General features: G+C 47.6%; 1 protein-coding gene and 1 long non-coding RNA gene across 4 annotated transcripts in view; one reads left to right on the top strand and one right to left on the bottom strand.

Annotated features, from left to right (window-relative positions):
- The first annotated feature begins 3,819 nt into the window (after positions 1-3,819).
- PTCH1 (patched 1) overlaps positions 3,820-27,723 on the top strand; it is a 107,088-nt gene continuing 83,184 nt past the window's right edge. Inside the window, exons 1-2 of one of the 3 annotated variants that reach the window (XM_081930377.1) lie at positions 3,820-4,030; positions 17,927-18,119. In XM_081930377.1, coding sequence (XP_081786503.1) covers positions 3,968-4,030; positions 17,927-18,119 — 256 coding nt within the window. In that variant the 5' untranslated portion in view covers positions 3,820-3,967. Of the gene's footprint in view, positions 4,031-15,312; positions 16,301-17,926; positions 18,120-18,674; positions 18,696-27,723 lie in introns of those variants that run through there. The other 2 variants (XM_081930376.1, XM_081930378.1) reach the window with 2 other exon arrangements.
- LOC309380701 lies at positions 6,269-12,652 on the bottom strand. The gene is made up of 3 exons (XR_014173051.1): positions 11,235-12,652; positions 11,146-11,178; positions 6,269-6,359 (listed from the first exon to the last, which is right to left on the bottom strand). It is a non-coding gene; the product is annotated as an uncharacterized lncRNA (long non-coding RNA).

Below are 27,723 nucleotides of genomic sequence, written 5' to 3'. Positions count from 1 at the left end.
GGTACAAGGGGTGAGGGGGTGCGTGTAGAATCCTCTTGAGCTTTGCACGGCTGGAATGTAGCCCAACTGTACAAAATTAAGAGTCATATCCATTGCCTCCACCCACTTCTACATGTGGTCCCCAGAGATTTGCCCATATGGAATGGAGCCCTCAGACTGAAAAGGTTTCCAGCCCTCAGTGTTAGGAGAAGAGTTTGGATTTTATATCCCGCTTTATCACTACCCGAAGGAGTCTCAAAGCGGCTAACATTCTCCTTTCCCTTCCTCCCCCACAACAAACACTCTTGTGAGGTGAGTGAGGCTGAGAGACTTCAGGGAAGTGTGACTAGCCCAAGGTCACCCAGCAGCTGCATGTGGAGGAGCAGGGAATCGAACCCGGTTCCCCAGATTACGAGACTACTGCTTTTAACCACTACACCACATTGGCTTAGAAGAAAGGGTGGGTGTCCTACAGCTGGTTGGGTCACTGTCCCTTAACTGGGCTCGGGTAAGACCACACAGCAGGTCCACCAAAGGATCCGATCAAAAACACAAGCCGTAATAAGGGCAGCCTTATTGAAAGCAAAGCCAAGGTGAAACCGAGGTCAGAAACCAGAGAGCAGTCCTGAGCTACATATAATTCAGAGGTAGAGCGATGGGGAGCAAAGGTCAGCAGTTAAAGACAGTTAGATTGCATGACTAAGGAGCCAGACCTCAGCTGGAGGTTTATAAAGCCTGGCCTCCCAGACTGAAAAAGGTGGTTAAGCCTGCTCTCTAGAGGAATCATGGACTCTGTAGAGAACTGCAGGTACTCCCAAAGAACCCTTCACTCTTGGGCAGTGTGTTGACATGACATTCTTAGGTATGAATTCCTTCACTGACCCACTGCCTGAGCCTCAGTTTTCTGGTGTTTATGCTTTTGAGAGCTGTTTGAGCCCAGCATCGGGAGGGGTTCCTCTGCTGCAGGAATATAAGAGACCTGCCCCAAGGGTTCTTCCTGGGCAGACTTGGAGAGCGCTCTTTGGGGGAAGGGCCCACCCACCCCCAGGTTTCCTGGCTGGGAGCGTTGGTTTCACTGAGGTTGGAGAGCAGGTGGTTGGATCAGGGCAACCACAAGGAAGTAACATTTGCTTATTCAGCCTCCTCTCTGCCACCCCCTGTGCCCACCTTGCCCCCCTGCCAAATATGCTCAAGAGGATTGGTACAGGGGGGTAGTCAGTTGTAGGGGTCTGCAGGAGAAAAGACAACTTTGCCATATATATATATATTAGGTCCAGTCGTGGCCGACTCTGGGGTTGCGGTGCTCATCTCGCTCTATAGGCTTGACTAAGCCACTTCTGGCGAACCAGAGCAGCGCACGGAAACGCCGTTTACCTTCCCACCAGAGCAGTACCTATTTATCTATTGCACTTTGACGTGCTTTCGAACTGCTAGGTTGGCAGGAGCTGGGACCGAACAACGGGAGCTCACCCTGTTGCAGGGATTCGAACCACCAACCTTCTGATCAGCAAGTCCTAGGCTCTGTGGTTTAACCTACAATGCCACCCGCGTCCCTTCCGGATACAACTATTAGTATGTAAACAGGACTAGGTCTACCTAGGCAGGCTAGGCAGCCACCAGAAGAATCACAATTCCATGGTGGGGGAAAGGAACAGCCTTATAAAGAGTCAGAACATGGGTTTGTCTAGCTCAGTATTGTCTACATCCAGTATGGGCAACCTGTGACTTTTCAGATGTTTGACTACAGCTCCCATGATTCCTAATTTGGAATGCTGGCTGAGGCTGATGGGTGATGGCTGGAGGACCTCAGGTTGTCCGTCTCTGATCTACACTGACTGACAGACATTATTCAAGATTTCAGGTGAAGTGCCTTCCACATCTACCTGAGGATGCTACTAATTGAATCAAGTAACATGTGCTGTATCACTGAGCCACAGCCATCAAGTTCCATAGAATTCTACAGAGTTACATAAAGTACTGCAGAGTCATGTTGCATCTACCATGGCTAGCACCCAGCCAAACAGTGTGTATTCCCCAATATGCTGTGCTAGTGCAGAAGAGTCACTTTCCATTTGCATGGGGATGCTCTGTCCTACCCTAACTATTGGGTAGGAAAATTGTGTTTCTCTTTTCCAGAACCCCTGGGAAGGTGACCGTTGTTCCCATTTTACAGATGGAGAACTGAGGTTGGAAAAAAAGTGACTTGGCCTAGGCTACACAGTTAAAAGGTGAACCAGTATAATGTTAGAGTATTGGATCTGGGGGATTCTTACTCAGTCATAAAGCTCATTGGTTGACCTTGGGCCAGTCACAGTCTTTCACCTTAACGTACCTCACAGGGCTGATGTGAGGACACAGTGACGAGGGTGAGAGTCAAATGCAATAATAAAGAAAACTCTGAAATAAATCAAATTAAGAAACGGAAAAGACTTCTACCTGGGGGTGTCTATTCAAGTCCATCCACAGGACTCAGTTCATTGGAAAGGATTCTGTTGTTGCTGCTACTAATAATTCATCAATGTGATGCTTATAGAAACCTTTAAGGAACAAACCTTTATAATTTCATGTTTTTGAGATGACCACCTTTTTCCATTTGAGCCAAAGAGAGATTTCTTATAATAAGGATGTTGCTCCTGTTGGACAAATAATGTTCTGTTCGGTGCCAGCAGAAAACATACAGTTGAAGGACTACTGGAACAATTCCTTCTTGGTTTCATAATAAGTTGTTACTGGTGGTTGTCATAAGACAGTTCTGATTCCCATGTTTGAATCAATTAAATAAGACGTGCTTTTAAAAACAAACAAACCCCACCCATTTCATAATGCTGTTATTATACCCAGTTGCTGCCAGTATAGGCCATAGGCTGTTTTTTTATTCTTTTTCCACCTCTGAAAACAGAAGACTATCTGAAAATGCGCGTTACCTAGTAATGACAAAACAGACAAAAGTCATGACTGATTAGACCAGTGATATCTTCCATCATTGGTGTAATCAATTTGTTTTGCATTGTGTGTTTGCCACTTTCGAGGCAAAGACTTCTTCCTAGTGAAACTTTCAAGGAATAAGAAGGGGGGGAAATGCAAGGATTGACATAAATAAATCCCGAAGGGTCCAACATTTGTAAACCAAGCACTAGGTGGAACGGGTAAACATTTCGTCAGAGGGAAAACTCTGAACCCCTTTTTCTCTTCGTTTTACATTCAACCCTGTATTTATTTTAAGAAGGGGCTCTGCATTCCAGCACCTGCCCCCCCCCACATCTTGCAACAGCAACAACAACAAAAACCAACAACTTTATTCTGTTTCCAGGACAAGAAAGGAAGGGAGACTAAAGCGAATTATGCCCAAGAATGAAAGAAGATTTGTATGTTCTGCTGAGATGGGTGATGATTTCAAATGAACATAGAGGGGGAAAGAGAGAGGCGGAGAAGAAAAGGGTCGTAGGGAGGGAGGGAAGGAAGGGGGAGCAGAGGGCTGTTGTTACCACTTTGTCAATTTCATGCTTGGGATCTACTCCAGGGACCATCTCGGGGAAGCTGGCTTGCCTGTTTACCCAAGGAGGTCTGCGCTGATAGCACGTTACGTTGGTTTACTTTACTTTCCTGGAGTTTATTGTAAAAAGGGTGAAGTTTTTCGGATCCATCACGTGACCCTGACAGGTCCTGCCTATTGAGAAAGCCAGACCACCCACATGGAGAGGACGATGGAGCGCTTAATAGAAACAGGCATGCAATTGTGAGCCCGCTCAGCACTCTGCAGAATGCCTGCAACCTAGGAGAAGGATTATTATTATTATTTTTATTATTATTTTACACTTTCTGTTCCCTTTCGGGAGGAGGTGCGGGAGAGAAGGTGGAGGGGAAGCGGCGGGCCAGAAGAGAGCTTTGAAGGCAAGCAGGAAAAGGATCAGGGAAAGGGGGAAAAAGAAAACCGATGTGCTCCTATCGAAGTCCTCTGCCTCGGCGGCGGCGGCGGCAGCAGCACTGAATGAAATTGGCCAGCCCCACCGGGAGCTCACCCTGCCCCACCGAGGGGCTCAGCGGGGGGATGGTGAGTAAGAGATGCAACGGAAAATGGCCTCTGGGCTGGGAAGTGAAACAGGAAGGGGGGGCACCCCTGGGTGGGAGCGGGGATCCAGAGAGAGAGAGATCTACTGGCAGAGGGCAAATCCTGGCACGGGGGGGGGGTGTGAAACAAAAGGAAGGAAACCCAGGATGGCTTTTTGCTTGGGGGAGAAGAGGCGGAGGGGAGGCAGCCTCGCCTCGCTCCTGTCACTGCAGGAACACGCAGCCCCCCAGGCAGGCAGCGTCTCGTTTCGCGGGGGGGGGGGCGAGGACGGAACTGATCGGTGATAATTCGCGTCCAAGGAGGTCTCGGGGATCCTATTTTCACGCTTGGATAGGGTCGCCACCCTGCCTTCCGCCCGCGAGGAGTCCCCCTCCCCGGGAATGAGAGAGAGGGAGAGGGAGAGAGAGATTTGTTTCCCTGGGAGAAAAATTTGCTGGACAGCGCGTTGGATTTTGTTGTGTTTCAGGGAGGATTAAGTCGTGTGTGTCTGCTGGGGTTGCCTTCTCTCACCCCCTCCCGCAAAGCACCCCCCCCACAGGATTGCCTTTAACTGGCATTTAAAACAAAAAGGGGAGGTGAGTTTGCCAAGTTGTGGATCTGATTGATTTGCAATCCTTGTCTGAACACAAACTTCGTGTCACTTAGTTTGGGGCTCTTCTTTTCCCACGAGCTTTGCAGTATCATTCCCCCCCCCCCAACTTCTCTGAGGCTACTCTGGAGTAAGCGGCTTGTAGCTTGATCTTGGCTTCGCGAGGGGCTCAAACACGATTGTTGTGGGTCCCTGCACGTGAGAATGGGGCTTGCTTCCGAGCAAGCGTAGTGAGCAGAAGGGGAAGATGGGCTCTTTCCGGACGTGTCTTCCAATCTACTGTCGTGGTGATCAGGGCTAGGGGAGAGACAGAGAGAGGGATCCCTGTGTACGTGTGTGATCTAGCCAAGGGTCGCTGCTCGTTAGTAGTGGCGGTGATCCGTCGGACGTCCCGTTTAAGACGCTCCCACGTTTTACAGCTTAGGATTTAAGAGTTGTCTCCTCGACAGGATGGGACGTTTTCGTCATGAAGCCAAACTTTGGCAGGTAATAGAAAACCAGCGATTAAAAAGGAGAACCCTACCGGTTGTTTGCACACCTCTTATTTAATAACTGATCCCTTACTCCCCAGCACACTCTCCCCAGACCTTGGCGTGGCATGCATAGGACTAACATTTCATAATGCATCAATCATGGCAATAAAGTCCATTTGGGAATGGTGGAGGCAGGGAAGTAGGTGAGGTTTGTGGTAGGTATCAATAACCTTTCCCTTTTTAAAAACAGGGATGTAGTTGTGTCATTCCAGACTCTGGGGATAAAGGTCTTAGAGGCGCCTGTCCTTCAGAGGGCAATATTAATTACTTCATTTACTGCCAAGTGTGAAAAGCCAGCCCTGCAGAGTTTCAGGACCCTCCTGCTCAATCTCTGAACAGACATCTCCCCCCAAGTCCTGCCCTGACAGGGCAACTGTTTCTTTAAAACTGTTGATGTTGTAGGAGCAAGAGGGAAACCTTTGGCCAGATGTTGATGAACTACAGCTCCCATCAACCTCAGCCAGCATAGCTAAGAATAGCTAAGGCTGATGGGGGTTTGTATTTGATATCCCGATTTATCACTACCCGAAGGAGTCTCGAAGCGGCTAACATTCTCCTTTCCCTTCCTCCCCCACAACAAACACTCTGTGAGGTGAGTGGGGCTGAGAGACTTCAAAAAAGTGTGACTAGCCCAAGGTCACCCAGCAGCTGCATGTAGAGGAGTGGGGAATCGAACCCGGTTCACCAGATTATGAGTCCACTGCTCTTAACCACACCACCACACTGACTCTCTGGGTTGTAGTCCAACAACATCAGGCAAGCCAAAGGTTCCTATTCCTATTGCAAAGGCAGTGACAGAGCCACACAGGGAGTTTTGTGGGTGCCCTCAAGGCTTGGAACCCAGACACCCTTCTCCAGGGTCCTCTACTCTGGACCACACTACCAGTGTGGGTAGTTTGGGAACCGTTCTAAACATGCTAGATACTGGAACCTTCCAACCTAACCTTGGCTTTTGTGCAACCTGTCTTCCTCTTTGGCTGTTGGTATCCCATTTAGAACAGGGGACTTCTCAACAGTGGGGTTTGCATTCCCATGCTGCTTTTCTGTTTTCCTCAAGCAAACTCAGTTTACAGGGCACGGTGTGTTCACTAGGTGTACCTGTGTTCCAAGTCCTTCAGAAATCAATGGAACTGTTGTCTGCAGAAGCTTCCATAGGACAGTCTGGGCTTTCTTCCTGGAAAATGGGTTTCTTTACAAAGAAATAAATAAATAAAAACCTGGCAGTACAGATTCAAGGTAGTTAAAAATAAAACCAGAGCGGGGGGGGGGGCATCCCCAGAGACTTCGGTTAATGGACACATCCACACACCTAAGTAAGGTTCTGTAAAAAGGAAATAACTTTTCGGATTCATCAATCTGATTTTTTTATTCGTTTATTTACAGATTGTGGCACAGGGTTGTACAGTAATACTCTTGCAAGGCACTGGGAAATGAGGTTTTCCATTTGCACTGGGAGTATTGGAAAGGAAAGTGGGGAAGAAGCCCCCCCCCCTTTTAATGTCCCTTTCCTAATTGCTTTGAGGATGCAGCAGATGGAAAACTGACAGGGCAGAATTCTATGAATTAAAATATCTCTGTCCTCACTGATTTTATCCTTATCACACCCACCCACCTTTTATTTCTTCTCCCTTTGCCGCAGTCCATTCAGAGATGGAGGCGTGATGTCTAAACCGGATTAGCAGCCTGAAAGAAAGGCAGGCACTGAGACTGAATTGCTTTACTTCCTTTTCATTTCTCATGCCTCTATCTCCAGTAAACGTGTGGATCCAGCCGTGGGTCAATGGGATTGCATTGCAAGGCTTTGCACGCACACACACAAACACACCGTGACCAATTTGCTCTTTGGCAGAGATCATAGGCATTAAAACCTGCCTTTTGCCTAATGAGAGGCAGGGTGAACAAGCAAGATGGAGAAGAGGTCTTCAGAGGAAAACTATGATCCATTGGGTGGTAGTTCAGTGGTAGAGTATCCACGCTGGATGCAGAGAAGGCTGAGAATGAATGAAACAGCTGCCCATTTCTACTCAACGTACAATACTCAGCTAGATGGTACAATGTTGTCTCAGTATAGGCAGCTTTCCGTGTGTTGACCGATGTAACTTCAGCTTTTTCTCTAGCAGAGTACAGGATTAAAACCGGGATTCTTTGACACTGCAAGGAGAGCCACAAAACCCTTCATCTCCTGCAGTTTCTCCCCCCTTATATCTCACCTTTCTTCCATCATGGAACCCTAAGTAGCATAAACATGGTTCTGATGAAGTATCTTATCTAGGCAGACTCTGGCCTGCTTAGCTTCAGCTAGATGATTGCTTCAGGTATGTTTCAGGCCTTATTCTAGGAAGTGCTAGAATTCTAGACTATGTTGTTTCAGACTGCAGGTAGGGTAGAAGAAGAGTTTGGATTTGATATCCCGCTTTATCACTACCCTAAGGAGTCTCAAAGGGGCTAACAATCTCCTTTCCCTTCCTCCCCCACAACAAACACTCTGTGAGGGGAGTGGGGCTGAGAGACTTCAGAGAAGTGTGACTAGCCCAAGGTCACCCAGCAGCTGCATGTGGAGGAGCAGGGAAGCGAACCCGGTTCACCAGATTACGAGTCCACCGCTCTTAACCACTACCTTTATCAAAAAGGATTACATTTTTTGTCTTTTGATGTGCTAGCTTACCATATGCAGGAATTGGGAAATGAGGCTCATTTTGCATAAGGAAATGTTCCTCCCCACTTTCAAAATTGCTTCGAAAAGAGAAGTTTTGGAGAGCATTCAGAATATGATTCCCTCCACCTGTATCCTGAAATGGTACAAAAATTTACTGTTTCCCAGTCCTCCTACCTCATTTTGTTTATGTAATGCATAGATCAGTTACTGGTCTAGGAAAGAAAACATTAAGCCCCTTACCCCTGAACCTGTGTCAGCTGATGAGAGGCAGTCTAGTCTATACAAACGATGGATTCAAGTAGTACACCTTGGCTACAGATGGAAGATGCGATGTCTGAATAATGCAGTTCCTCAACACACACACGAGAACGAGAGAGAGAGAGAGAGAGAGAGAGAGAGAGAGAGAGAGAGAGAAGTAAACTTCCCCTTTACAAAGAAAAAGAGTATGGGTGAGAGAGATTGGTTTATCCCATCACTTCAACATTGTGATTTTCCACATGCAAGAGCTTTTCTCTTAGAAAAGCAGAACACAAATGGGTTCCACTCCTGTAGCCTGAAGTGGTACAGTCAAAAAAAAAAAAGCAACTGCTTAGTTTTAATGGAGCTGATGATGCTGGACAGCAAATTTTCACAGCATTTTCCCTTTGCTAAGGTCTCTCCTTTTACCATCTGCCTCCCTCTCCTTTGCTTTCATTCTTGAAAAGCTAGGAGATAACTGACTGCTGAACACCAGCTGTTTACCTTCCACTTAAAAATTCAAGCATCTCCCCTCTTCTCGGCCTTCACTTAAGAGAGTGATAAATTTCAGATTGAAAAGGAAAACTGATCTCTCTTCCCAAAATGCATATTTGGGGATGGTGTGTGTGTGTGTGTGTGTGTGTGTGTGTGTGTGTAAATGCATGAAGATTTGTCATACCTGAGACACACAAAGATAAAAGTTGGAAATACTGACTTTGGGCCCTCCAACAGAATCACTCGTTTTTCTATGGGTTATATCTTACAGCTTATCATGTGAAGATAATTTCATGTATGTTTTTATTAAGAAAGAAAACAGCACCACTGAAAACCCCAAATACAAAGTAAAGGTAAAGGGACCCCTGACCAGTCCAGTCGCGAACGACTCTGGGGTTGCGGCGCTCATCTCGCTTTGTTAGCCGAGGGAGCCAGCATACAGCTTCTGGGTCATGTGGCCAGCATGATTAAGCCGCTTCTGGCAAACCAGAGCAGCGCACGGAAACGCCGTTTACCTCCCCGCCGGAGCGGTACCTATTTATCTACTTGCACTCTGACGTGCTTTCGAACTGCTAGGTTGGCAGGAGCAGGGACCAAGCAACAGGAGCTCACCCTGTTGTGAGGATTCGAACCGCCGACCTTCTGATCGGCAAGTCCTAGGCTCTGTGGTTTAACCCACAGCGCCACCCGCGTCCCCAAATACAAAGTAACCACAACCAAATAGTCTCTGTCAGCACCAAGTCCTGGGTTTTGAGAGGTAGGAAGTCCCCAGTCAGAAGGCTGACTTCTAGGAGAGCTTAGGACTGGTTTTTCTCATTTTAAAAGACACTATGTTGTGGGGGTGGGTCAGAACTTGTGACCCTCCAGGTATTGCCAAAGTTGCAATCAGTCCTGACCAATTGCCATGGGAGTTGGAGTCAATGGGGGTGGCAGAGCTTTCCCACCACTGCGAGATTTATTTATTGTTTTAAGCCTGAGTTTCTAATCCTCAGGATGGTAAGACTGTTCAGTGGAAGGTGGAAGAGGGAGGACTCTGGAGTTGGGCAGAGGGCATTCACCTGTGTACTGTCCATATAGCTGGATAGACCTTAGAGTAATAGCTGTCAACCTTCTCAGATGCATCCTGCTTTTAAATCTGGGACCACCCTTTCAGCTGCTGGTGGTGGTGTCTTTCTTATTTTTTCTCTACACAGGATAACAGTGCTCCTATAGTTTAATCACTGTACAGTAGTACAGGAGATTTGCCAGGTGCAAGATATTATGTGTACCTTTGGAAAGCTGCACAGGCCAAAAAAAGAAAGTCAATCTTCCACAGACGCTGCTCTGCCTTTCTTTCCATCTTTTAACCTTTCTACTCTCATCTTTAAAAACAAGCAAACCACTAAAACCACCTTGAGGACTAGAAACTCAGGCTTTAAAAAATGTCCTTTTCTTGTTGCATTAAGAAGGTCTTCTTTCAGAATGAAGAGAGGCAGTCCCAAGTTTTCCTGGAAATTGTGATGCTGCCCCTGGTACAAACCTATCTGTGGGGTTTGGCTCCTAACTGGGATGCCCTTCCCATGCTCCTTAGCCCAGGGGCCTCCCATCCTGACGAACTCCCTCCCTGGTGAACTCGGGGCTCTCGGGGCCTTTGGTGGCTCTCTCGCCCGGAGATCTCTGCGGGGCGACCCGCCTGCTTTCCTGCGCGTAGGCGCTGCAGATCCCTCCTTCGCTCCTTTGTGGCGTGCGAAGCAGCTTGCCATTAAAGGAGATCAGGGGTAATTAGCCGCATTATTTTGACAAGTTGGCTCGAGCGGTTCCCTTTCTGACGCTGCCGAGGAGGGGACCCAGAAGGAAGGCGGGCGGGGGCCGAGGCGAGGGCGGCTTGAGTCCTGCCGTTCGGGGGCCTTTCCCAAGCCCCGGCTCTCTCTTTGCAAAAGCCTCTCCGCGGACGCTGCTGCTGCTGCTGCGGACGCCGCCCAGGATGCCGAAGTGGAAGCCCGCCAGGCAAAGGTGAATCTCATCACAACACACTCAGTCTGTTAGCGATGGGCTTTGTTCAAGTGTAAAAAGCTAAGTGAGGAAAGTCACGCGTGTCCTTGTTCATACATGCACAGAAACACGCGTGTAGCCACATCTAAAACTGCTCAGTCCCGATTTTGTTGTCTTAAATCCCTCCTCCTAAGTACAGTAGGCCTACTCGGAGGTAAATGTAATGACTCCTTAGTCATTACTAACTCAAGCCCCATTGATTTCAAGGGGATGCCTGGATCCAGCTCATTATTAGTACTTATTCAGAGTTGTCCTGAAATTGCCAACAGGTTGAGCCGTGGCCAACCTTGGTTCAAATCATTGTTTAAGACGCAGGGAGATCGACTCTTCTCAAGGTGAGAAGCGGTGTGGTGGTCTCTGTAATATACACAGAGTCACACACCTGTCTGTTCCAGGTCTCATTTCAGTGACAGTCCTATCTCTGCCACTGACATTCTCTCTTAGCATTTCTCAAGAAGGAACAAATACTTCATTCTTCGGTTGTTGTGATAGGTTGGGGGGATATTGGGGGGGGGACAAAAAAACCATGCTGCACGCTTAAAGCTTTGCAAATGACCTGTACTCCCAGTGAGTAAGGCCGGGGACTTTCCTCTAACTAAACACGCATTGGCTCAGGCTGCACCACGAAAGAGGATGCAAACACACGCATGCCAACTCCTTGAAGAGTTTCACGTCTTGCCTCCCTCTCCCCTCCCCGCCCCCACGTGAAGGCAGGTGGTTTATTTCAACGTCGTCTCTTTTTATGAATGTAACCGGATGCTGCGAGGCCTCGCTTTACGACCTCGGCATGGCAAGGACAGATCGAAACTCTGGAAGTTCTCTCGCCACCTAGGAGGACTTCTCTATGGTGGCTGGTCCCGGTGCACCGAGGTTGCTTGCAAGGGCGATTGTTGTGGCGCCAAGGGAAGGTTTCTAATGAAATGCAGATCCCGCTGCAACCAGGCGAGAAAGAAAAGGCCAGCTGGAGCGATGGCTGGCCCGGGCCCGCTGCAGGCCTTGCCTCGTCCCTCCATTCTCCCAGGCCACGTGGAAAAAGCTAGACGCCAAAGAACGGCAGGCAGGCAGGCCGGGCCCGTGGAGCCCGATAACACACACACAAAGGCAGCGCTCCGTCTCCCTTAAATCCGCAGGAGGAGCCTCGCGATTCCTTGAAGTTGACAAATCCTGCTGCCCAGGCGCAAGCTACATGCGCGGGCCATGCATATTAAAGGTAACAATGCGGACCAATGTAAAGAAGGGAGGACAGATGGATCAGGGGCAACGTGCTCGCGAGGAAGGCGGCCGCGCGCTTTCGTGCGCATCAGCCAGGAGGCAAATTGGAGACGTCCTCCGCTCCGACCACCCACGTCGAGAGGGGACTTTTACACCGAGAGACACACACACACAATATTGCAGAAACAAGGCCAATTAGATCCCTTCGGTAATTCATCTCTTGTGTATGAAATTAACCAGACCACAGGGAGAGGGGGGCGGAGGGAGGGGGAGGATATTAAGATAGGGCTTGTTAAATTTGAGCCGCCAGGTTGTGTTTGGGGACCAACATTTTCACCGGCATAGGGCGAGGGCTTTGGAAAGGAAAAGGGCCCGCGGAGGGGTTAGCCTGTAATGGGGAATTATGCAAAAGGGAGAGCAGGGCCACAGAAGTGTGACCCCCGCCCCGGGGAGGGATTTTTTTGCAGCTTTATCCTGGTCATGTTAGCTCGGAAGTAAACCCTGTTCTAGGACTGGGAATTTATTGATGCTTGAAAAGCTGGCAGAGAAGTAGCACGCCAACCAAGGGATGTTATTATGGGATACCCCTTAGGTATTGTTGCTTCGGGGAATTATACACGGCTTTATCCCGCGAGTCCTGTATCTAGCAGTATTTTGTTTTTGTCTTCCCAGTTCCCACATGCATCACGCCAATTTTATTCCAGGCAGTAAGTACTGGTACCTTACTCGAGACTGGTTAACGTGCTGTAACTACCACAGCCTGGTTTCCAATACGTGCTTTCGCGTGTGTGGGTGGCATTTTAATCCGCATTAGTGACTGACAAGGTGAAACTGGAGTAGGGTAGTGATTCCAAATCACCGCCACATTCAGAATAAAGGTTTGCCACCGACTGGTGTAATTGTCTCATCGGTATTGTAACAATTCGATTCGGACCATTGGTCCATCTAAGCTCGGCACTGCAGGCACTGACTGGCAGCGGCTCTGCAAGGGTTCAGGCAAGAGCCATATCTGGCGACAGTGAGCGTTGAACACGCGCTCTGTCACTAAACAGCCTCTCACGTTCAGACCAACCCACAAACCCCTTGCGTTGCGTTAGCGGCTGATGCGGATCGGTAGCCTGCAAATGGTTAAAACTGCCACTTCTTGAACAATAGACACTGCGACACCAGTAACCACTCTCTGATGTCGACAAGCAAGGTCGAAGTTCCACTGGGATTTATTTAACTGTTTGCTCCGGAGGAAGCGGTTTGCGGATCGCAGCCCTGATGCAATTCCCAGCTCGTTTCCCCATCCCAATTTAATTATCCTTATGGGGTTTTTATGATTAGCAGGAGCTTTCCTCGCCTTGCAACTGCCTCTCTGCAAAAAGCCAACACGTGCCTTGGGAGGAACGAGACTTCTTTAGAAACCAGCGCGCTTTTTCGCGTGGTTGCCGCTGGTGCCAACCGGGGAGGCGCGGCGAGAGGAACCGATAACCTGACATCTCTTTCTCCGCAACAACCGCATTTCGGAGAAAGATCTGCAGAGCGAGCCGCTGAGCATTTGAGATCAGGGTCAGGCCGGCGTGAATCCGGAGCTCTGATCCCCCCCCCGAGTCCGGCTGGCGCAGCAAAACGCCACCCCCCGAAATGTAGCGCAGAACTGAATGGAAAAGTCCTCTGTCGCCTCGCCATTGGCTAGCAGGAATGGTCGCGGCTTGCTATTGGGCAGCGTGAAGGGGAGAGCCCTCCTTTAGGAATGTACTATGGCTTGTCTGGCATTTTTCTCTCGGGGGGGGGGGAGAGAAAGGGGTGGGACGGCGCGGTGCCTCCTTTCCCGCTTAGCTGCTCGGGGCCGGACTGGACTCCCGTGCGCTTCGCCTTCTGCGCGCTAAAGCGAAGAGGCGGCCAGATTTCGTGCAGAGGGGAAGCCCAGCCTTGTTTGCACAACCTCGAGCCAGTCAGTCACGTGAAAGCCTCAGCCCGCCCCCGGGGCCGGCCTCCTTTTCTCTGAATGTGCGGTGCTGCCACCCCCCCCCCCCCGCTCGCCCCGGTCTTTCCCTCAATGAATACACACAAGAGCTTTCTCCTTAAAGCAACACTCTCCCATTTCACTCCCTCCACCGACACTAAAACTCTTGTAACTTTTCCGAGCTGAAAAGTGGAGGGGGGGGGGAGGAGTGGGAATGCGGCTTCACGGAGGTGGCGGGAGGACATACATACGACACGAGGATCTCGCGTTCTTTTTGCAGGGCAGAATTTCCACGCTCTGAATTCTGCTCGGGGTCGCGGCGGCGGCGGTGGTCGAGTAACTAGGACGCGCACGGGCGAAATTTCGCTCTGGGCAAACTATAAACATTTGAAAAATAAAAGGGAAACATGATATTCCGGTTACACCACGTACGAGGACGGTAATCGTGTTATCCCCGCAACCCCCCCCCCATTAAAGACCACACCATGCGGTTTAATATATGCGCACGCGCGCGTGTATCGCTACTGGTGTTAAAAACAACACGAGGAAATATGGAGAGGTGGTGCAATTATTTCTATAGCGGTCTGGAGCTTTAAAGCACCCGCCAGCAAGACTTTTGCTCTTAAGGATTATAAAAACTGGATCGCCCGCCCCCAGCTCTGAAGCGAGCAACTTGCCTGCGCTTTCAGCTTTTCAATCTGTTATTTCAAGTATTAAGGTTTCATTGTGGTCTTTTTCTTAATACAGCTGCCTGTTTTCTTGTAAGGAACGCAGGCTTCTCTTTTAGGTTCACAAAAAAAAAGAGGAGGAGAGAGAAATATCTGGCTCTGCGCACCGCAGTGTCCACCCCTGTCATTATTTGTGCAAGTCTAGGAATTCATCTTGGACCTCCCAGTATTCGCTGCAGCTTGAGGCCAAAGTGTCTCTAAAGGGATTTTCTTTTAAAGGCTTCGGGTATCGCTAAAGTCTCTCTGCCTCCTTTTTCTCTCTCCGCACTGCCCCCCACCCGCACGGTCCCGCTTTCCTCTTAGGGGGGGGGGGTAAATAAACCGAGATTTATTTTAGTAGGTCGATCGTAAGGAAATTCAGTACAGTATGTTAGTTTTTTAAAAAGCTCCCCCCCCCCTTAAACCCCCCTCCGCCGCCGCCTTCCACGGTCTTTCCTTCTGCTTAACACACACACTTTCGTGAAAAGAAAAAAGGAGGAAGGGGGAGAGAGAGGGAGAGAAATGAGTGGAGTGAGCGAGAGAGAGAGGAAAAAAAGAGAAGCATTCCTTAATGGAAGTATTGCATGCAAAGAAGACTGGCTCTCTTTACGGCTCCCCTGAAGTTGGAGATGCACACACACAAGGCTCGCCTGCCTGGGTGGTCTCTCTACTTTGGTGAGCTGTTGCTAAGCAGCTAATAATAGTCATGTTTGCTGAGTAATTTCTGCCCTCGTCGAGCCAATCGCAGGCCAGAAACCCAAGCCATCTGACAGCCCCAGGGGCGGGATTTCAGTTCTCTCTCTCGGCCCCCCCTCCCCGCGCTCTCCCCTCTCCCTTTCACCCCTCCTCCTCCTCCTCTTTATCCAAATGGAGAGAGTGCCTTCTCCCCCCTCCTCCTCCTCCTCCTCCCCTCCTTCATCTCAGCTATTGAAGCAAGGGAGCTGTTGCCTGCTGCTGCATACACGCAGAGGAAGAAAGAGCGAGAGACACACGCATCTCGAGGAGACGGGGAGCCCGGGGAGATCTTAAGAGACAGCGCTGCTGCACCCAGACAGAATGATACAGCCCACCGAGACGGAGGAGAAGCCGCAGCAGCAGCAGCAGCAGCACCGCCGCCGCCGCCGCCACCAGCGCTGAGATCAAGGCTCGCTTCAAGCCCCCTTCTGCTTCGGCGAGGAAAAGGAGACCGGAGGGGGGAGTCTGGCTTTTCTTCCCGCGGCCGGACGGTGAGGAGCCTGGAGAGCGACCGCAGCCCGAGAGGACGAGGCGGGGGGAAGGCGAGCCCGCCGAGAGCGCCTGGCCCCGCTCACCCTCGCACACTGGATGTGGGACGCGGCGGCGGCGGCGACCTCCGGATCCTCGCGAAATGTTGCAATGGAAGGCTCGGGGTCTGACTCGCCGGGAGCAGCTAGGGCAGCAACTTCAGCAGCAGCAGCAGCCAACGCGGTATGAAAAAGTGGTCTGTCAGCAGCAGCAGCAGAGCGTCGCCCCCGAGCCAGCCCACCCCCGGTCCCGCTGGATCGCCCCGGAGCAGCAGCAGCAGCGCGCTGGGGGGAACCGCGCGGGACGCAGCCCCTGGGTCGCCAGAACAACAGCAGCGGCGGCGGCGGCAGCCCCGGCTGCGCGGCGGCAACATGGCCTCAGCTGTTAATGCCTCCGAGCCGGAGAACAGCAGCGGCGATGGAGGCGGCGGCGGCAGAGAGCCGGATCAGCCGGGGAGAAGCGGCAGCAGGAGGCGGAGGAGGACCGGCGGGAACAGACGCGCCGCGCCTCCCGATCCGGAATATCTGCAGCGGCCGAGCTACTGTGATGCAGGCTTCGCCTTGGAGCAGATAGCTAAGGTGCTTCCCCGAGCTGGGGCTTCCTCGCCGGAATTTCCTTTTCTCCGAAAGGGGTGGTGGTGCTTGAAAGGGAAGAGTCGCCAATAAAACGCTGGGAGAATGTTAGTTATGCATGTGTGCGAGGGGGTGTGTGGGTGTCCGCGGCTCCTTAGTGGCAGAGAGAGTGAGAGTGAGAGTCCTGTTTTTCCCCTCCCGCCTCGAAGCCACTTTTTCCTGGGGTCTGTGTTTGTGCTTTGCACATCTCTAATTAAAGTTACCCGGGATGGTTTCTCTGTTTCCCTCCCATCCTCCTTGGTGATCTCTGGGTCCCCCCCTCTTTCTCTTTCTTTCCTTTTCTTCCCTTCGGATTTAATTTTCTGTCCAAGCTCTGCAAAAGTTTCAGAGAAGAAAAAAAATCAATTCCAATACTTTACATTCCTACCTAACACCCCCCAAGCCCCCTTTACACACACACACACAGGCTTTGCTTTTATTCACCGGGTTAAGTTTCCATAGCAAAGAAATCTCACCGAATGTCGTGCTTCACCTCCAGCGTCAAGAGAGCAGAGTGAAAGTTGTAAACAAATTGCTACCTTAAATCTCCCCGGTTCTGGTCAAAGATTGCGCGCACGCTCTCTCGCTTCGCCTTGAGACTCGCGATTCTGGAAAAGGGAATTTTGCAGGGATTACCGAAGGCGAGGGGGGGGGCGGGGAGTTCAAAGTGAGCAGCATCCTCCCGGCCCGATCGTTTCATTTCAGTGAGCAGATCATTATTATTATTATTATTATTTGTTTTTTTGAAGGCTTTTTGGTGGGGGTGGGAGCAAGAAATCCATGTGGCTGCCCTCTTCCGTCCACAAATATTGTCGTAACTTTACAGATGGCTGCTCTGCTTCCTAATTCAGATCACACAGCGTCTCCAAACCGTATGGAAATGAATAACTCTTACAGTATTAGCTTGTGATGTTAAGGGCGCTGTGGACCACGTGGGCCGAGAGTTTACTACGAAGTGGGGGAAGGCAAGGAATGAATGATGGCAACAATTTGTGATTAAAAGTAGGCTCCTCTTGCCACGCACCCCATAAAGCCCCTCAGGACAGGACAGGAAAATGTTCTTTCTCTCTCCCCAGCCCCCACCCCTTGACAGGTCTGCTGAAAATCACATGCTCCATCTCCGCTTTACCGACTTATTATTATTATTATTATTATTATTATTATTATTATTATTAATCGAGTGGCTTTTTTAGGGAGAAGGCAAGGGACTAGGCTGCTTTGGATAAGGGAGTGTGTACATTTATACATTTGCAGTTGTGATGTAATCCAACAGTCTGAACTGATTTATGAACAGGGTAGTTATCAGCTAAAAATAAAAAAGAAACCCCACCTCACAATGTATTTTGTTCTGTACTTTAGCAACTGTGTATATGTATATGTGTGTGTGGAAATATTTTGTAGAGGTGACTGCCTAATACCTTGGCCTGTCAAGTTACTGTCACATTGTGATGCTTGAAAAAAAAAGCTTATTGTTTTGTGTGGGTATATTATGTTCTTTATTGGCAATAATTCACCACAGAGTTTGTTTGTTTGTGTGTGTGTGTGTGATTTTCCACAGGCCCTTCATTGACAAAACCTTTCCTTTCCTTACAGGGAAAGGCTACTGGAAGAAAATCACCACTGTGGCTAAGAGCAAAGTTTCAGAGACTGTTATTTAAACTGGGCTGTTACATTCAGAAAAACTGTGGGAAATTTTTGGTGGTTGGCCTTCTGATATTCGGGGCTTTTGCTGTGGGATTAAGAGCAGCCAATCTCGAAACCAATGTGGAGGAGCTCTGGGTGGAAGGTAAGGTTTGATCCGTAGCCTTATTGCTTTTTCCCCCATGCTGAAATTGAAGTTTATATTTTGGAGTGAGGGGTGTGTGGGTTTCTTCCTCTCATCAAGGGGGGAATAGTTCATTGTTCGGCCCATGCTGGCTGCAGGCCAGATGGACTGTACACAAGTTGTAATCTATTCTGGAGGGTGATGTTTTGGGAGGTGCAAATGGAGGGGGGAGCGGGGGCTACAGTGTGTGGTAAAAAAGGAGAGACAGAGAAGGGAGACTCGCTGGGTACCCCACAAGTCTGCAACAATCTCCTTCTGTCTCTGCCTGTGTGTCCTGCGAGGAGGAGATCATGGTGTTAGGGCAGGGGGCTGGTTGTGTGAGTTGACTATTTCTTTCCTCTCAAGTGCATGAAAGGAAAGTCTGTCTGGAAAGCAGCCCACCCCCTCCGCCATTTTGTGTGTGTGTGTGTGTGTGTCCTTAGCAGCAGCAGGAACAGGAGGAACGTGATCAGCACAGCTCGGTAGGGCTGTGCTTGTGTGTGGTCCTGTTTTTTTGGACAGCTTTCAGCTTTGAGGGGGAAAAACATTTGTCTCAAGGTAAAAAAAAATGGAAAAGTGAAGCACAGACTGGAACTAGGTTGGAATGTTTGCAAAGGAGATTACTGATCTCCGGTGCGGGGAGGGGGGAAAGTTAAGGGGGGGTTGTTGTTTTTAAAGGCAATGGTTTGTTTTTTTTAAACCAGAAATACTTTTTAATGTTAGTTGTTGAACATCTGCTTTTTGAACAATGTGGAAAATGTGTGTCTGTGTATGTGTAATTTATCAGATTTTCCTGAGTGGCATTTGATAAATGGATTGGTTAGTGTTTTGGATGCCCTTATTCACTGATGCCCTTATTCATTGCTGTTTTTTGTTTGGTTTTTTAAAAAAGGGATGCTTTCCTCAGAGGTACCCAAAACCTAGGTATTTGGTGTGAATAACATTTTTTCTTTTAAAGAAAACATGTTGGGAAGAAAGTCTATAGACTAAGCAGTTTATTCAGAAACAGGTTTGTCTTGAGCGAGAATGCAGCCCTGCTTTGGGTAAAATAGGTCTAGTTTGGTGAGTAGATGCCCTGTGGCAGGCCTGGTATTTAATACTAATACAACTAAAATGATTGGTGAAGGAGTTTCTGGTTTACATTTGGTAATGTGGTGGCCTTTAGAATAACCATGGCTATATTCATGTTCAGAAAACAATGATTGAGTCCGTTAATTCTTCCCACTTGCTTCATGAAGAATGAGGAGATGAGAAATGAAGTGTCCTTTTACAACAGAGGTGGCCCTCGAGATATTGCTGGACTCCATATCTCATCTGCCCCAGCTAGCATGCCCAATGGTTAGAGACGATGGGTCCAGCAAGATATGGAGGGCAACATATACCCCAATCCTGTTTTATCGATTCCAGTGCCAAACATACTGCTGTCTTTAGCAGGAACAACCTAAGAGCCTTTAGAAAACAAACCTTAATGCTTATGGAATTTCAAGCATAAAGAAATTTTATTTGTATGTTCATGTAATGTTATCTGCAGGGCCTGTAAGACATGTACGGTGACTATAGTTAGTTCTAGAAATAATAACTCGGGACCTAACTACACATTACACTAACAAAGTGATTAGCAATTGTAATGGGATATCTAAAACTAAAACGCTGCTGTGTTTATAGGAATTTACCTCAGGAATGCAGTCCATGGAGCAAGAGGCTCAAATCTTGCCTTCCCAGCCACAATATCAGTGGAAAATGTTTTCCCCTCCCACATTTAGCATTGCGGATCTCATTGATGCCAATGAGAGCTTTTTTTCTTACATTGATCACCACACAAGGAGGCAACTTTCACTTAAAGCTCCCTTCCCCGTATGCTGTGGTCCTGATGACAATGGGGGGGGGGGGGCTACATCAAGTTTTTAATTGAAAAGGAAACCTTAATGTGATTGTGAACCACTTACTTGTGGGAAAGGACATTAATTTATTGCATTTATATCCCACCCTTTCTCTCTAAGGAGTTCAAGGGTTCCCCCCCTCCTCATTCAATCCCACAACAGTCCTGTGAGGTGGTTAGGCTGAGAGGCAGTGGCTGGCTCATGGTCACCCAGTGAGCTTCATGGCCGAGTGGGGATTTGAACCTTGTCCTCCTAGATCCTAGCCTGACGCTCTAAACCGCTACACCACAATACAACATTTAGGACTTCCTAGTTGCTTCAATATCCTATAACCAACACAATCCGTGGTATATGAGGGCAGGTAGTGAATAAAGTTGTCTTACCAGGCATGGCCAAACGTGGCCCTCCAGCCGTTTTGGGACTACGACTCCCATCATCCCTAGCTAACAGGACCAGTGGTCAGGGATGATGGGAATTGTAGTCCCAAAACAGCTGGAGGGCCAAGTTTGGCCAAGCGCATGTTTATGTGGACAGAATGCATGAACACTCTGGGACATAGGAAGCTAAGACCAGGCTTCCTCAACCTCGGCCCTCCAGATGTTTTTGGCCTACAACTCCCATGATCCCTGGCTAGCAGGACCAGTGGTCAGGGATGATGGGAATTGTAGTGTCAAAACATCTGGAGCACCGAGGTTGAGGAAGCCTGGCTAAGACCATTGGTCCGCCGACTTGAGTATTGTCAATTTCCCCCCGTAGTGACTCTCCAGGATTTCAGAAAGGACTCTTTCTCAAGGATTGACTGTTTTGCTTGCCAAGCCTGTATTGTACCACCGAGCTACAGCTCATCCATTTTGGCAAACACATGGGGGGGGGGATCTTACTGGGCCTGTATGTTTAAAGGGGTTGGAGACATAATGGACATAACATTTGGGAGCTCTGTGAACACGAGAAATGACTTCCCAAATAATCTCTGTTGCAACTGGTGCTTTTAACTTTTTCGGATATTATCTAGAGATAAGGATGAGTATGGAGGTGTCCAAGGTTGCAGGCGACACCAAATTATTCAGGGTGGTGAAAGCCCAAGCAGACTATGAAGGGCTCCAAAACAATCCCTCCAAACTTGGTGAATAGGCTGTAAAATGCCAAAAACAGTTCAATATAAGTAAGTGTAAACTGATTCACCTCGAGGCAAATAATCTCGACACAGCATATATATTGGCATATATGCTGATGGGGTCTGAACTTGAAGTAGTCAACCAGCAAATAGATTAATAGGAATAGCTCTCCAAGGATGTCAACCCTGTGAGCTGCGACTGTGAAAAAGGCAAATTCCATTTAGGAGATCACTAGCGAAGGGATCAGAAACAAAACTGTCAATATTGGAATGTCCTTGTACAAACCTATGATGTGGCCAAATGTGTTGGAATATTCTGTGCTGTTCTGGTTGCCACAACCCCAAAAGGATATCATACAGTTAGAGAAAAAAGCAGAAAATGGCTATAAAAATGATCGGGGCACCATCCCTTTGAGGGGAAACTACAATACTTGGAGATTTTCAGTTGAGGAAAAGAGTGGCTAATATGGGGGTATGGTATAGGGTTATGAAATTGGACATGGCGTGAAGCAAGTGATAAAGAGAAGTTTCTTTCCTTCTCTCATAATACATGCGTTCATCCAATGAAACTGACTGGCAGAAGATAAGAGCAGACAAAGTGAAGTATTGCTTTACATAACGCAGGCTAAATAATGGCAGCGAATTTCATAAATGAACATGGCGAGGAGGCTGTTAGCTATGAAAGCCGTTTAGACAGATGAATGAAGGATGGATCTATCAATGAATACTATTGTATTTATTTCATGTACTTATTTTATTTTTATACCACCTTTCTGCCAAGGCAGCTAAGGCAGTTAAAAGATTTAAAATAGCAAAACAAATAAATGGCGTAAGATGCCAAGCGACAATTCTCTCAGGCCAGCTGATAGTCTCTTTAGGAGTTGATGGCATAGGTTTGCTGTGCTTCACTCGCTTCAGGGCACAGGGAAGGGTGGATAGAGGGGAAAACTGCCCCAAGGGTCATCTCAGGCTTCCTGAGGGTTATTGTCTTCATGCCCTCCTTGGAATATTCCAGAAGCATTTGGTTGGCCACTGTGAGGAACAAGATACTGCACTTGACAGTCTGATGTGGTGGAACACTTAGGTGTTGCAATGTGTAAGTCTATGCCTTCAGAGGCTGTTCAAAATGGGGCTCTTAATCAGCTTTTTAAGTCTCTGTTTTTCATTGGGAGTCCTTCAGCAGAGCCTATACAGTCAGTTCATTCAGTTCTCCATTTGCAGCACGTGAATATCCACAACTTTTGACCAAATGTTGAAAAATTCTGTTTCCAGCTATTTTAGGCTGTGGGCCTGAACTCATTTGCATGTTCATAAATCTAGTTGACTGCAATTGGGCTTACAAGAATGCGCGTGGATTTAGGTCTGAAGTCGTCTTGTCTTGGCTGACACACGTAATCTATCCTCCATGATTGATGGTCCCATCTCTTACCACCTACTTCTCCTGACAGTTTAATGCCTGCAACCTCCTGATTACTGCAGTGACAATTCCTCTGTGATTGAATGCATAATATAAATATTACTCTTGGGAGAAAAAGGAAAAATATGATATAAAGTAATTGCTTGGTTTGCCACTGTTCTGACTTCCTTTTATGTTACTGAGGGAAGAATCTCTCCACAACCCATCCTGGCTTTCTACTATCAAAGCTAAATGAAGTTGACCTCAACATTTTTTATTTTTATTTTTTGTTATCTAATACACTTAAGCACTACATTTTATGCAGTTTATTAAATCTCAAAATGACACCCAATATAAAAACTGGAACTCTAAATTTGGACGTTCATATGTTTCTAGGAGGGTTAATTAAAACAAGCAGGCACTTTAGCTTTTTAAATTGGCTCTCGTTCCTTTTATCCCACTGAGCCATAGGCAGCAACAGCAAAAGGCCTGGTGGCATTGTCCTCAGTAACGAGTACTATATAAATATTATGGCCATGAACAGGACTGATATGCAAATAAACTAGATGAGTAGCAGTTGCATATTTCCATGGGTAAAAGTATAAACAGAAGAGAGTACCAAATGAAAAACAGAGTGGGAGACACTAGCTTGAAAAATCTGGTTCGTTCATTGTGTAAGTCAGAAATGGGGAACTGGGGTGGCTGTAGGGCTGCCACCTTTGGTCGGGCAAAATAAAGGGCAGGTTGGGCAAATTATGGGACAGGTCAGGAGGAGGAATTGGGAGGCTAAAAATTACTTTACCGGTGGAAAAATGACTTCAAAGCAATCCATTACAATGGATCATGGGGGCTACTGTCTTTTCCAAGCCCGCCCCCTTCTGTACAAGCTACCCTATAACTTGTTTTGGATATGCTCTCAATGGCCCCTGCCTAGAGTGTGGTTAATTATCATGTAATATGAAGGAAGATAATGTTGGTATCTAAATAAAAGAATGAGGATTTGTGCTTCAAATAAAGCTGTCTGTTTTCTACACAGTACTGTAGTAGGATTGGACTAAAGCTGAATACCGTAAGCCCACAATTTATGCGCGTATAACTTGTGCGCATTCAGCTTTATGCATGTGGCAAATTAAAAAAATAAAATAAGGGGTGGGAGGATGAGGTTCCAGGAAAATGATATTGGCAATCCCATCTGCCATTGAACCCAATGGGTTCCGACAATCCTTTTTTTCTGGGGGTACCCATACCCCTAAACATTTTGTGAATCTAAGTTTGGCCTTACTGAGGGGCAGTATTTCAATATGTGTAGGAAAATGAGAGTACCCCCTAAACATTTTTTTTAGAAAAAAGCACTGGGTTTTGACTATGTGTAGTTTGGCGTTAGGCTTTATATCAGCGGAACATAACCCCCGACGTAAATTGTGGGCTTACTGTATTGAGAATCACTTAGGACAGGCATGGCCCTCCAGCTGTTTTGGGACTACAACTCCCATCATCCCTAGCTAACAGGACCAGTGGTCAGGGATGATGGGAATTGTAGTCCCCAAACAGCTGGAGGGCCATGTTTGGCCATGCCTGACTTAGGATGATTTCACACATTACAAGATGGCGGAAATTGGCAGGAGACAACAGTGCACATGGTTTAATTGTGTGCACCATACAAAGGGTGGGAGGAACTCTAGCTTCTCCACATGGCGAGATTCATGGCCCCAGATTATTTCATCAAGGGAGAAAGGACAAGTTACTCCTTTGCACATAGCGCCAGAAGTCTGAAAAGAGGAAGCATAACCTCTGCTTCTTTCCCCTTTGCTTCTGTATAGCTTGCCGCACTCGTCTCTGAGAGTCTTGGTTAGACCTTAACAAAAGAGTGCTGTATTCATGGGGTCACCAATAGGATGGACTTCCATCACCTTTTAAAAATTCCTGCTGTTGGGTGAAGTAGGGATTCTGATTCAATAATTGTGTGAGGTTGTGTACATTAATTGTTCCAAGCATGTAGAGCATGACCTTGCGTAGAAGGAGTAGGACTTCCCTCCTCAAAGACACGCTAGCGTCTCTGAAACTTAGGGGACTGTTCACATTAATAGTCCCATCCTGTGCGTGTTAACTCTGAAGAAATTCTCATTGGTTTCCCAAAGGAGTGTGCAGAGAATTTTGCTTCAGGTGGTTTAGATTGCTGTCCTTGAGCCACTTTCTTTAAGACTGGTCAGCAGTTGGTTTCGTCGGAGTGAGAAAGGGGCCATGTTTGAACATAATGGTTCAGTTGGCTTCTGGGGCAAAGATTTTGGCCACTTTTCCTCCTCCCTGGTTCTTCTAGCTCGGCAAAGAGTGGCAGCTAAGCCAAGGTCTGTCTTAGCACGTCGTCTGAATCTGGGATTGTGGATAAACTCTTACTCCTTAAAGTCTAAACAAAATAAAAAAATTCCTTCCAGTAGCACCTTAAAGACCAACTAAGTTAGTTCTTGGTATGAGGTTTCGTGTGCATGCACACTTCTTCTGTGTATCTGAAGAAGTGTGCATGCACACGAAAGCTCATACCAAGAACTAACTTAGTTGGTCTTTAAGGTGCTACTGGAAGGAATTTTTTTATTTTGTTTTGACTATGGCAGACCAACACGGCTACCTATCTGTATCCTTAAAGTCTATTCTTGACTACGGATTGTGTTTAAAGAGGAAAGAGCTTAACCACAATCCTGGGTTTTGACATCACGCTGAGCCAGACCTAGGATTAGCTGCCGAACCGTGCTGATCTAAAGGAATTAGGGAAGAGTGAGGCAGGTTTGTGCCATACCTGTAAGCCATAGCTGACTTACCATGATATGGGAACCAGGCTAGAGTCTGAGAAGCCAGGGCAGTGGGGACAATTTCATAATTCCTTTGCCCTACCAGTCTTCCAGGGACGCGGGTGGCACTGTGGGTTAAACCACAGAGCCTAGAACTTGCCGATCAGAAGGTTGGCGGTTTGAATCCCCGCAACGGGGTAAGCTCCCATTGCTCGGTCCCTGCTCCTGCCAACCTAGCAGTTCGAAAGCACATCAAAGTGCAAGTAGATAAATAGGTACCGCTCCGGCGGGAAGGTAAACGGCGTTTCCGTGCGCTGCTCTGGCTCGCCAGAAGCAGCTTAGTCATGCTGGCCACATGACCCGGAAGCTGTACGCCAGCTCCCTTGGCCAATAAAACGAGATGAGCGCCGCAACCCCAGAGTCGGCCACGACTGAACCTAATGGTCAGGGGTCCCTTTACCTTTACCTTTACCTTTACCAGTCTTCCCTGTTACGTCCGATTACCACAGCTTCATCTCTCCTCTCTTCCCACCTCATCTCTTTCTTTTGTGAGGGCCAGCAGTTGCTGACCTCTAAACTGGAGAGAGTACATTCAGAGTAGCAGCTTATTTTCCTCTTCTCTCTTTTCATGGTTGAAAGTTTGAATATGCTGAACAATATTGGCCAAATAAGGTGAATACTTCAAATGACTTAAAATAGATGTCCCTGGCCGTTGGCAACAAAGACACTTTATTTTTTGTTGTTAAAGCTTTTTGAAAATTATTGCCTCTCAAGAAATTGTCAGTATTTATATTAGAGACCAGTCTGTTTCATGTAATGTCTGTTGGAATACTAGGGAAGGCAGTGTCAGAAGATACCATGCCCTTGAAGCCTACTGCAAGTGAAATATAAACTTGCAAAATCCTAATTCAAACTTCATTGTGAGAATAAAGTTTGAATGAGTTTTAAGATCATCCAGACTCCAAAGTGAAGTCTGTTTAAAGCTATTAGAGTTGAAATATTTATATAAGGGTTGCAAAGACCCACCTGGTGGGCAAGTTCTCAGAAGAAAAAAGGAGGCGGGGAAATTGGAGACCAAAACGAAGCAGTTCTCAAAATCATTCTTGTAATGTCCTTTTCTTACTTTCCAGTTTGCGCCAACACACTTGGACTTCTGTAAACCTACTGGTACTGAGTGTCTTTCTCCTGAATCACTTCTTGGCAGTGTCTTGGATAGGTACCCTTTTCTTGGTCTTAATGCTGCCACTCCAAATATTTCATTTCCTCCCTATATCTTCCAAGTTTGCATTTAGGTCCGGCTGCAATCGTAAACACCTGCTAGGGAGTGATCCCCACTGGACACAGCAGGAGGGTCTCCTTTTAAGTAAACATGCAGAGGATTGCAATGTCGCTGCCACACTTTGTAGCTCCTCTTCCATGGGGAAGGGACATTTGGCTCTCCAGATGTTGGTGAACTACAACTCCCATCATCCCTTAATAGTGACCATGCTGCATAGGGCTGATGAGAATTGTGAGTTCAGTAAGATCTGGAGGGCCACAGGCCTCCTCAGCCCTGTCCGAATCCAACATACAGTCATACCTCGGGTTGAATGTTCTTCAGGTTGAGCATTTTCAAGTTACGCTCTGCGGCAACCCGGAAGTAATGGAGCGCATTACTTCCGGGTTTCACCGCTTGCGCATGCGCAGACGCTCAAAATGACATCATGCGCGGAAGTGGCAAAACGCGACCCGCAGACACGTCTTACGTTCTATTCAGGATTTAAATGGGGCTCCAGAACGGATCCCATTCGCATCCCGAGGTACCACTGTATGATATTTGGATCCACCTGTATGATATTGGGAATTGCCTATTAAAATGTATCGACTCTTTAGGTGCTCAAATGACTATCTCAAAATGCTGGATAAAAGATTGTCACCTGTGATCAGAAACAATACATTTGTGTCGGTGTCCAATAACGGGTGGTAACTTGCCCTACTTTAAAGGGGACTGTTCTCTAATTTAAAGTGCTATTGAAGGACAGTCCTCTATTTAAAGGGCTGTCCAGTCCAAATGCTTTTAAAATATAAAAACTCTAAGAAGGAAGGTCAGAGACCTTGAAGTTGCCTGTCAGTATCACTGAGCTAGCACAGAAATCCCCTGGTCACAGTCTTTCTCATTATGGCGAGAAGTAATATTTAAATTATAGTGATTTTTTTCTAGTTTTGCAGCTATACATATCAATCAGCACATGCAAATGAACACCCTCTTTTTGTGTGTTTTGTCTTTGGCATTGCATAAGAGTTTGCCCTGTAGCTACAGAAAAAGAAGTGTGATAAAGCTGTCCAGGGAGGAAGGGAACAGTTCCCCACTACTGATCTAGAATGGCTTCTAAGAAAAAATCAATGGTGATGGGTGGGCAATACAAAGGTTTAA

This window comes from Podarcis melisellensis (assembly GCF_964234715.1).
Source record: "Podarcis melisellensis genome assembly, chromosome: 11".
NCBI classification, from domain to species: Eukaryota; Metazoa; Chordata; class Lepidosauria; order Squamata; family Lacertidae; genus Podarcis; species Podarcis melisellensis.
The sequence above is the reverse complement of the archived record's forward strand: the minus strand, read 5'-3'. Positions and strand labels throughout refer to the sequence as shown.